General features: G+C 34.5%; 1 protein-coding gene across 1 annotated transcript; it reads left to right on the forward strand.

Moving 5' to 3' along the window:
• Window positions 1-208: 208 nt before the first annotated feature.
• On the forward strand, window positions 209-9,388 carry LOC127630027 (galectin-9-like). Its single transcript, XM_052107400.1, has 10 exons — window positions 209-302; window positions 2,033-2,121; window positions 2,610-2,817; window positions 2,957-3,076; window positions 4,947-4,976; window positions 5,121-5,150; window positions 5,272-5,301; window positions 7,533-7,621; window positions 7,760-7,916; window positions 8,110-9,388. The coding sequence occupies exons 1-10, from the start codon at window positions 267-269 to the stop codon at window positions 8,254-8,256; spliced, it is 936 nt and encodes a 311-aa protein (XP_051963360.1). The 5' UTR covers window positions 209-266; the 3' UTR covers window positions 8,257-9,388.
• The last annotated feature ends 2,458 nt before the right edge of the window (window positions 9,389-11,846 follow it).

Consider the following 11,846-nt stretch of genomic DNA (forward strand, 5'->3'; position numbering starts at 1 on the left):
ATTGTTGAAAATCTGAAGCAGTTTGCGTACTCTGAAAAACAGTTGAAAGTAAAAAAAAAAAAAAAAAAAATAGGTTGTCTAAATATACTGTACCATGGACCACGATATCACAACAACATAGGCCTATGACATGTAGAAATCGAAACCTACATTATTATTTTTTGGGGGGCGGTTCTTCTTTAACCGTTTCCGTATGCTCTTTGCATCTTGCTTTTTCAAGGTGATCATATCATCATATTGCTTGAGAAACACTGTAGAAAAGAACTATGGCATTTTATCAGCAACAGCCGATTTACAGCCCGGTAAGTGACACGTCTCATTTATCTGTAGGATATTTATCTTTCTTGCAGCCTCTTTTAATGCATAATTTCAGTAAATCACTAATAGTGCTGTGGTTATATTTGGGCGACGTGACTTTGGGCATTTGGGCAAACGTAAACTCAAACAACAGGATATAACGCCAAATTAAACTTAGCCTATATTTATTTTTTATATTTTATTTTTTAGGAATCAATCTTCAAAACGAAAATGCAAAAACTTTTCTGCCACGGCACACTTTTTACGACTAAAAAATTCTTCGGAACACCCCACTATCCCACATTGGCAAACCATCGTCAATATTTTTCCTTTTCAAGAACTTGTCCATGTTTTCTGTCCGTCTTAGTAGCGTGTTTAATTGTAGCCTAATGTTTGAAATTCGGTTATGCAAAAAGTAAAACAAAAAAAAAGTAGATTGATAGGGTCATACAAATTCCGTCATAATCTATTATTACCCGTCATTTTAATTGTCATATTTTAATGATAATAAGACATTTAATAGCTTTTATTTTCATTCTTAGTCATGAATTTACAGGACGAGCATATAGCAGATTATATATACATTTTCTACACAAAGCAGAGGCATATGAACAACGCATTATTACAAAAAAACAAATACGATTAAAATATGAACAAAACACGTAAAAAATGAACTGAACAGAACTCAATCGACAACTCAAACCATCCTCCTGTCCGCATCGACTTAAACTCGCATGTGCGTAATCAAACGCATCAAGGGAAGCTGAGGAAATTGTCATTATATTTTTTTGTCTTTGTCTCGGATAGACGACTTCTCGTGGCAGTTTTAATTTGGTTCTGGAGGCTGAACCCAGCGTCAAGCACCGCCTCGCCAGATTTGCAGAAAGCGTCACACAGTGGCGATTTTACGAGTTAGCCACGTTAAAAAGTGGCAATAAACATTGAAAACATGTATTTGGAAGAGAGTTTCTTTGATAGAAGAAAGTAATAAAATGACTCGTTTATGTTCAAGTCTAAGCGTTTTCTTGGTGAATTTTAATTAGTTCAATAACTGGGGGTCTCTGATATTCGTAAACGATAAGGTAACATTAAATTAAAATAACGTTTGATCAAATTTGGACAGTTTTAAAATATTTTTAAAAACATTATTTTAAGACATTATTGGTGAAACAAAAACGTGCGTGTGAAAAACACTTTGGTGTAAAGTGACGTCACCTCATAGACTTCAATGTATTCTGCAGCGCTGACGTGAGTCATGAAAGTACATTAACGCGTATAAATATCACTCACTTTTGCACATTAATCATCGCTCTTCACTATCACAAAAGTGACCAATTATGGTTTCAAAACGGAGAATGTCTCCGAAAGGTGAGGAGTTTGGATCCCTGAAATTATTATTTAATTTCATGCATTTATTTATTTTGTGGTATTTGATCATTTTCACTTGTGTGCCGCGGTAGTGGTTGGGAAACACTGCTCTACACAAATATATTGTTGTTGTTGTTGTTGTTTAGTTCAAATCAATAATTACAACATAACATTAGAAAAAATAAAATGGGTCCCAGAAAAATAGAGTTCACATTCAACAAAAATAATGTAGCAGTGTCTACTTACAAATTAAATTAAATTAACTTCTAGCATTTTTTTCTTTAATAGTCTGCATATTTAAGGATTTATAATAACTTTATTTATAAATAATAACGGTTTTGTTTTAAGGCACTTGCATTTATTTCAGAGAATCCCATTCACGTGTTTAATCCAAGGAGGCTTGCAGAATGGCAAGAGTATTACCGTAAGTGGACGGGTTTTGCCAAGGGCTAACAGGTGAGTACAAATTTGTATTGTTAAAACAAAGTTTTAGGATAGATTATGGATATATGTAATAGGTGAATACCTTGTTTCTTTGCTCTTCTGTACACTGTAAACAGTAGTAACCTGCAATAATGACCTATTTCTACTTGATGTTACTCTTACTGCACATTTGTTGGTGTCACCTAATTTAGTCATATTTAAAAAAACAGTTAATTAGGTAATCACTTGATGCACGTTTTTAGGTTACCTAACACAACATGCTTACAAAATATATATTTTTTCATTTTCCTTTAATGTAAGCACCAGAAGTGTGTCAAAGCAAACGCTTTCTGATTATGTATGAGCTGCATTGCACAGGACTAAGAGATACTGTAGAATTATAGTCAATGTAAACTATTTATCATTGCACAATACTTGTTACAGCTATAATTCTCTCTCTCTCTCTCTCTCTCTCTCTCTCTCTCTCTCTCTCTCTCTCTCTCTTTCATTGTGTTTTCCAGATTTCATGTAAATCTTCAGTGTGGTTCCCATCCCAAAGCAGACATTGCTTTGCATTTTAACCCACGCTTTGAGGGTGGCTCTGGCTATGTAGTGCACAATACGAATCAAAATGATTGTTGGGGCTCTGAAGAACGGAAGTATGAAACTCCCTTCCCCTCAGGCCAACAATTCACCCTCCAGATCCTTGTCACCATGGATTCATACAAGGTTATTCATTCACTTTCAGATTTGTATTTCTGTTTCTTTATAGCCTCTGAGTAGGGTAAGTCCACAGCAGGTTATCAATTATTAATTATTAGAGAAGTATTTCTCTTTATTTACTGATTTTTACAATGGTTCTCTCTAGATAAGCACAAATGGGAGACACTTCATGGACTTCATACACCGTATTCCATTCACTCGGGTGGACACCATCTTTGTGGATGGAATGGTGGAACTGAATTCTATTAGTTTCCAGGAACCTGCGGTGAGGACAAAAATACACGTTACAACTATTAAGCATATTACATCAATGTTATTGTTATATTATGAATGTGAAAACAGAAAGTGCAAAAGACTCAATACAATGCCCCAGAAAGTATTTGGAACGTTTTGGATACTTAAGCTGCACTTAAAAATGTATGTATTTCATTGCACTGGATATTTTTTTTATTTTGTGCCAGTTTTACGATTACTTTAATTAAGTCAGGGTATCCACGGGTCCTTAAAAATTCTTAAAAAGTCATACATTTACTTTTTAAAATTTAACGCTTTAAAAAGTCTTAACTATCTTAAATAAATTACAAGAAGTCTTAAATTTCGTTTGCTTATATCTTAAATTTGGAGGCGTGAATAGAGGATACTCTTAAAACATCAGAATCTGCACGAGTCAAAATCATCTCTCTCTCTCTCTCTCTCTCTCTCTCTCTCTCTCTCTCTCTCTCTCTCTCTCTCTCTCTCTCTCTCTCTCTCTCTCGTAGCCGGTATTTAGCAGCTGACGATTGAGTTTAGTGTGAGTACTTGCTAGGAAGCGCATTTTTAATGAACATACGATGTTACACATGTATAAACCTTCATAAACACGTTTATTCGAGATGCAAATGAGTCATTCTACCAAATAGGTGCCATTTCCACTTTGCAATTTTCAAAATTTTCATTAAGAACAAACTTTAAAAAAAACAAAAAACTTACAACTTGAAATATATGTTAATCCTCCAAAAAAACATATTTTCTCTCTGAAATATAATTAGTTTGCATTAATAATGTAAAAAATTTAATAAAAAACAGTTTTCCCTATCTATTTTGCATGACGGGGTGGTTGGTTTGAGCTTGACGTACCCTGCCTAACATGAAAAAGCAACAAATAAACAAAGTAAAAGAATGTCAGAACTTGCCTGCTTTTGTTCTTGGTTGCTACAAGGCTCAAATTATATCATTTCCACTTTGTAATGTAATTTAAAGCAACAGTACATTATTGATAGATAAAACAAGTTAGTGTGACGGGGTGGTAAGTCAAACTGAGGCACGCACACAAATCATAAAATATTTACAAAAAATTAAGGTTTATTTTGAATAAATATATCTTATATATACAGGGACACACATAAAATCCTGAAAATAATAAATGTTTGAAAAAAATATATAACTTATTTGGTGATATTTTAGATGCAAATGTCATGTTGGTCAACACGGACATGTGAAATTGGCTATGATTAAAATGATTAGTACCAAGAGTATGTTACTCTTTAAGAATAGTATTTTTATCATATATTATGTTAACAAGAAAGCTTGATTTAATAACTTTAAGCTTTGGAAACATTTTTTGTGCCATGCATCATCAAACGTTGCGGACCCAATTGGCACCCGTTTCATAGAATGACTCAAATGCCGTTATTTTGAGTCTCTAACACTGTCGCACTAGCTTACGACAAAACAAAGCGGTCAACGTTACAATTTCCAAGCATGCAAGGTTTGAGTAGTCTTTGACGCCTTTCAAATCGTGCGCTTCCTTATTTTACACTATCTTTGACAATAATTGTAAAGCTAACAGAAATACTCAGCTGCAGAGTTACACCTGTTATATCTCTCATCTTTTGTCTTAATTTCATACAGTATATCTGTTGCAGTACCATTTGAAACCTAACTTGCTTTGAAAGTTTGTTTGCGCATATTTCTTTTAAACAAATTACATTTTGTTATATAATGTTATATAAAGACATTTGTACATTTTTATGTGTGGAGAAAGTGTTAAAATAATTTTTTGGAGTTACTGTATATTTTAATGCCATTTTTTAAATGTATGTTTTGTGGATTAGAGTAATATGATAAATGAACATTATGAACATTTTCCTTTGCAGCCCTACTTGCCTCCTCAACCAGGTTTTCCAGTAAGTATTATCATCCCAATAACAGTAAGACAGAGTTCAGCTCAGTCGAAGTGCTATGTCACTGTTGAGATAGCAAAACCATGTATAATGACATGCATAACATTACAACGTCTTTTGAAGCCACTTTGTATATTATCTTTCCAGGGTTATATTCAAGTGCAACCAGTATTTCAGGTAGGAATATGTTGGAGGTTTGCTAATGCCAATGCAAAAAAATTAATAGTATCATTTAAACAAATGCCATTTTCTCTTTAGTTTTCCTGACTTAAACAACTGCAATTCATTTTATTTACAGCCTCAGTATGCTGCACCTCCAGGATGTGGGGTAAGTTGAAGATATCAAATGCTAATCATGTGACAACTTTATGGGGACCTACGCTTGAGAGTTCAAAGATTCCTACTTTTATTATTCTACAAACATTAACAGACCCACAACTGATTCCATTGAGGTTGAAAAAGCTTCTAGAAACCATATAACGAATCCTACAATTCATTAGATTGCTGGTTCAAAGATCCCTTTGATTATTCTTAGAACCTGTAAATATATGGATCTGGCATTATGCAACTTTTTTGTCTTATGTGGGCATTAATGTACTCTTCCAATAAGAAACATGTTGTTCTTTAATTTAGTTTTGTCCACACATTCTGTATTCCATCAAATGATAATTACTACCAAGGAAAGAACTGATTACTAAGAATCTCTATGAATAAACTTGTTTTTCCATGTTTGGTGTGGCAAAGACTTGTACCAAACACAAAGGGGCTCATGTGTACAAAGGAGCTCATGAATTAATATAACTAAATCCACTAAGTCATGCCAGTGCACATAACTTCCTTTTTATTTGGTAATAATTCATGGTCTGCAATGTGATTTATTCAGCTCTTGTTTTAGATAGTTTTACTACACTTGTATATTTACAGTAATAATTATCTTTATAAATTAATTATATATCATTTTATTGTTGTTCTGTATTATATAAATGTTGTTATTGCACATTGCAGTATCTTCTGTTCTCTACTGTTTGAGATCATATTAAGCATTTCCTCATATCTTTCAGTCACTGTTGTGAGATCACACTGTGTTTCTCCTATATACAGAAGTGACACTAATAAAAACAATGTTTTTCCTTCAGTTCCCTTCAAATTCGGCTCCAGCTGCCTATGTTAGAGCAGTTCTCACCACAGCAAATTACATCACATTTAAAGCACATTTAGGGGAAAAGTCATACATTAATTATTATTTTTACATTGTACAGTATGTATTGTGCCTTGCAAAACGATTTAGGCCTTAGAAATTCTTCAACTCTCATATTCTACTGAATTGAACATAAAATATAAACAAGATAATCAGTTGACTGGTTTTATGAGATATATAGGTTATATATAATTTTCTTTCTTCTTTGGAAAGCAAAAGGACATATTTGCAGAATGACAGCTTCAGTCACTATTCACTTTCATTGCATTTTTGTTACAATAATTCTTGGGTGAACTATCCCTTAAATTTGATTGAAATTTTGCCAAAGAAAATTTGTTTATGATATTAACTGTAAAAGTCCCTTTAGGAAATGTAACATTATGGTTCAGGAGCCACTCAGATATGGACCTTCCCTTCGGATCATGCTTTTATGGCACGTAGCTTCTTCTCTTGCATTTCTTCCCTCCATTATTCTCCATGTATTCCTCTTACACTTTAAATAAGAATTTAAGTCTGCTGACAAAGAAAATGTTTTGTTATCAACATTATTTAATTATAGGGATGGTGCTGTGTCCCATGGCATTGGCATTTGCACCTCAGATGTGGCTTAATTTATTCAGTCCTCACATATAATTTAGTTAGATATTTTAGATATTGCTGAACATGTTCATAAAACCAGTGTCACTTTAAATTTAGCCTTTAAAAAAAAAAAAAAAAAAATATATATATATATATATATCCCCTTTTCTCCCAATTTTGGAATGCCCAATTTCTACTCTTAGTAGGTCCTCATGGTGATGCGGTTACTTAAATCATTCCGGGTGGTGGAGGACAAGTCCCAGTTGCCTCCGCTTCTGAGACCGTCAATCCATGTATCTTATCCCGTGGCTCGCTGTGCATGACACCGCGGAGACTCACAGCATTGGAGGCTCATGCTACTCTCCACGATCTACGCACAACTTTCCACATGCCCCATTGAGAGCGAGAACCACTAATCGTGACCATGAGGTGGTTACCCCATGTGACTCTACCCTCTCTAGCAACTGGTCCAATTTGGTTTCTTATAGGAGACCTGGCTGGAGTCACTCAGCACACCCTGGATTGGTGGTAGTCAGTGTCAATATTCGCTGAGCTACCCAGGCCCCTAAATTAAGTTTTTTTGAATATCAGTTTTTAAATAATGTTTGAATGGGTATCTCACACAGCATTATGAAATTTCAGTCATTTGTATTTCAGTAAAGTGTTAGAAGAGATAATACTTATTTACTAGTATTCTACAAATATGTAATATGCTACAGTATATTGCAATAGAAAATAATATTTTATTATAAATACTGTCTATTATTTTGACCCACAATCAGACTATCCCATACAAAAGCATCATCAACGGAGGAATGTACCCTGGCAAAAACATTGTCATCCATGGAGTGATTAATCCTAACGCTAATAGGTTTGACACATTAGAGATTAACTCTTCAGTAACATATACATTTTTACAAATATTCTGTTATTTTTCAGTCAATATTAATGACACAAAATGAAGATCATTATAACATATTTGTCCTTGATTTTCTGCTTTCTCCATCAGAGTAACATTTAACCTGCGCCACAGAACTGGGATTGCATTACACTACAATGTTCGTTTCGATGAGAATGTGGTTGTGCGCAACACCAATCAGATGGAGAAGTGGGGAACGGAGGAACGGTTTGGAGGCATGCCATTTCAAAAAGGGCAACCTTTTCAGGTAAACCAATTCACATCTTTATGATCCCTGAAAATCTATTTTTTATTCAAATGAACAGACTGTAACAGGACATGTTCCATTAATAATGGTTGCCTACTTTATAGTGTTGCTGTTAAGAATTGTCATTGTGAAAATTACAGTAAGTTACAATAAGTAATAAGACATCTTACTCTCAGTTTTGTATATGTTTCAGGTCACCATCTCTTGCAATCCTCATCATTACAACGTGTTTGTCAATGGCCAACAAGCACACACTTTCAATCATCGTTACAAAAAACTGAACGAAATTGATATTTTCGAGGTTTGCGGAGATCTACGGTTGACTTTAGTGCAGGCCTAACAAGGATTTCAGGATTGCTAAGCAATTATATCATAAAATGCACTCAAATAATGCAGAAGAAAAAAGCATTGCTAATTAAGGAGTTTCACTGTGAAATGCATCGTCAACTGAAATCATGCAAAGCACTGTGATTTGGGCATTTTTTTATGTATGTTATGGATGAAAAAAACTTTATTAGTAGTAGCATAAAGCATGATGTGATTATGACCTCAATTGTGTTCCATATTCATTCAGGTATATTCATGTAGCCTCTTTGATGCAAAGACATACATAGCATGCGTTAGCTTGTATGGTCCTATATGTTTTTATAAAGATCCTTACTCTCTCTGTGCTTTGATGATATTGTGCTTACATTAAACTTAGTATTCCCATGAGAGCATCATTGTGGCGTTATACTGTCAACTTTTATATCTAGCATTTCTTACCAGCATATTAAAAACTATAAAGTTATTCACAGATAAGTTATGTAGGTCCTCACAATGCAAGTGAATGAGTACCAACATTTTAAAGCTCTTAAAAAAAAGTACAAAAAGGCAGCATAAAAGTAATCTACACAACTCCAGTGGATAAATCCACATCTTCAGAAGTGATATGATAGGTGTGGGTGAGAAACGGATCAATATTTAAGTCATGTTTTACTATAAATTCTCCTTCCATCCCAGTAGGTGGCGATATGCACGAAGTTGATACCATTCAATTGCATTGTGTGGCCTACATAGCTGAAATATTCTTCTTAAAATCTTGGTGTTCAGCAGAAGAAAGTCACACATCTGGAATGGCATGAGGAATTAAATTTTTTTGGTGAACTATCCTTTTAACGCACATTTAATTAGGGATGATGTATCGGCTTGACGAGCTCTATCCAAATCCAATACTATGTGTTAGTCATGTTCTTTACTGTCAAGCTCCAAAAATGACGTAAAAGAACCATAAAAACACCATTAAATATTCCTTTTGAGATACAATGTTCTGCATTGATTTGGTTTTTGTATTTTTTAAGCCCAGAAATAGTTGAGTACTCTATTTTCTGAAGTGTATCTGTGACTAATGGGACTATTCTGCAATTGCCTAAACTATTGTATTGCTCTACAAAGGTGTACATACTTTTCTATCAGGCATTAAAAAACTGAATAAAGGCTGAGCTTATTAATTTATTTGACCTCGTACTTTATCTCTACTTCCCTGTTAATTTATTATTCAATTTATCAATCTCTACATCAGGGGACTGTTTTGATAAAAAAAAATGTTTGCTGCAAAGCGGGCGAGTTTACTTATTTTTTTCTAAAACATTACCCGTATACATGCTAAAAGGGTCATGATGCGGGTCTCTTGGATGGATTGACTTTCAGCACACAACTGAATAACACAGGCTGCATGACTAAATAATTACTGCAAGAGTTAAGATTAACATACGGGCGTGAAGGGACTTCAACATTTCTAAATTGCACAAATAATTTGACCCAATTGCACTCTGGCTTGCTTTTGCTCGCATGTCAATGATGCCGAGATCTACTTTTATATATAATTTTATCACTGAGAAGATTTACCTGCAAAGTAGTACCAAACATCACAAAATAAGTATAAAATTAGGCAGAATATTTCCAATTTGCGCAAGTAGAAATCCCAAACTGGGATGTTTCGTCTCTTATCTGGCAACCCTGAGCATGTTAAACACTTGTGGAGATGGTAAGGTCCCAATGCAAGTTAATTGAACTATCCAATGAAACAAAAAACGCTTTTACGATAAATGAAAAGTGGACTGATGTCTTACAACTAAATTGAACAAAAAAGAGATCCTTTTAAAGTCCAGATGCAAGTTGAAAAATGTTTGGGAAAAAAAAGGCAAAAATTAAGCGACTGTGGCAAGGACCACAAAACTCCATAAGATGTTGGTTAATCGGAGAAAAATAACCTTGGGAGAAACCAGACTCACGGTGGGGGCCAGTTCCCCTCTGGCTAACATCATGAATATAATGCCAATATTACTTATGTATAGTGCAAGTCATGGTTTAAAATTATTGAACTAAGTAAGTGTTAAGGGACAGTGTTTAAACAAAGATTTAGTATGAACTGTAAGATTAATGAAAAATGTCTTCGAAGTCCATCCTGGATTAACTGCAGAAGTTCACAAAGATGCAATTGTCCTTGTTAATTGGCTGATGAAGGTTTCTTTTGGCAATTGATAGTCAGTGTATTCCATTTCAAGAGTGTAGTCCATCAATAGACCGAGGTGATGCAGGCAGATATCAGTGAGGTAGGGTCCATCCTAAGTCCAAGGTTCAGACAATTGCATATGAATTAACCCATGTCTCATGGTTGGAGTTGGCATCAGTTCATCCTCTGAAGTCCATCGTAATAGACTGAAGTGATGTTTAGCTGGCACCGGCTGCATTTAGTCATCATCACACAGTCCAACAGGAAGAATGGTGCTGTATTCAGCCGGTTCTGGTGACCTCAGGATAGGAGTCCCGAGGTTGAGACATGGAAACAAATTATATAATATAAGCATAGATGCCATTAAATTTATTGCAGAGTTATAAATCATGATCAATGTTTCTGGTTCTGGTAGACGTAACTAAAGCAGCATAATTGTGAGTTGAAGGATAAATTAGGTGTATGCCTAGCTAAATAGATGAGTCTTTAGTCTAGACTTAAAATGAGGGAGTGTGTCTGCATTTCGAACAATGTTAGGGAGACTATCCCATTGTTTAGGAGCCAAATATGAAAAGGATCTACCTCCTTTTGTGGATTTTGATATTCTAGGAACTATTAACAGGCCAGAATTTTGCGATCGTAATGAACGTAATGAAACATACCATGGTAGAATGTCACTTAAGTATTGCAGAGCTAGACCATTCAAAGCATTGTATATAGTTAACAGAATTTTCCAATTAATACGAAATTTAACAGGTAGCCAATGTAACAATGATAATATGGGGCTAATATGATCATATTTCTTGGTTCTCGTTAGCACTCTGGCTGCTGCATTTTGAAACAATTGAAGTTTATTTATTTATTTATTGATCTCACTGGAAATCCTCCCAGTAATGCATTACAATAATCTAGTTTTGAGGTCATGAACACATGAATTAGTTTTTCGGCATCAGCAAAAGACAGCATTTGCCGTAATTTAGCAATATTGTTTAGGTGGAAGAATGCTATTCTACAAACATTGGTAATTTGATTTTCAAAGGACAGATTGGTTTCAGATATAACACCTAAGTTCTTCACTGTTGAAGACAATGTAACAGTACATCCATCAAGAGTCAAATGATATTTTAGCTGCTTATTTTTAGAGGTTTTTGTCCAATAATTAGTGCCTCTGTTTTTTCGGAATTGAGTAGAAGGAAATTTCTGGCCATCCAATCTTTTATTTCATTGATACACTCTGCTAATTTGGAGAATTGTGAAATCTCATCAGGTTTTGAAGAAATATAAAGTTGGGTATCGTCGACATAACAGTGGAAACTTATTCCACGATTCCTAATAATATCTCCCAGGGGAAGCATATACAAGGAGAAAAGAAGAGGTCCTAAAACTGATTCCTGTGGCACTCCATATTTTACTTTTGTTTGGTTTGACAATTCCTT

Source organism: Xyrauchen texanus, chromosome 36, assembly GCF_025860055.1.
Source record: "Xyrauchen texanus isolate HMW12.3.18 chromosome 36, RBS_HiC_50CHRs, whole genome shotgun sequence".
Classification (NCBI taxonomy): domain Eukaryota; kingdom Metazoa; phylum Chordata; class Actinopteri; order Cypriniformes; family Catostomidae; genus Xyrauchen; species Xyrauchen texanus.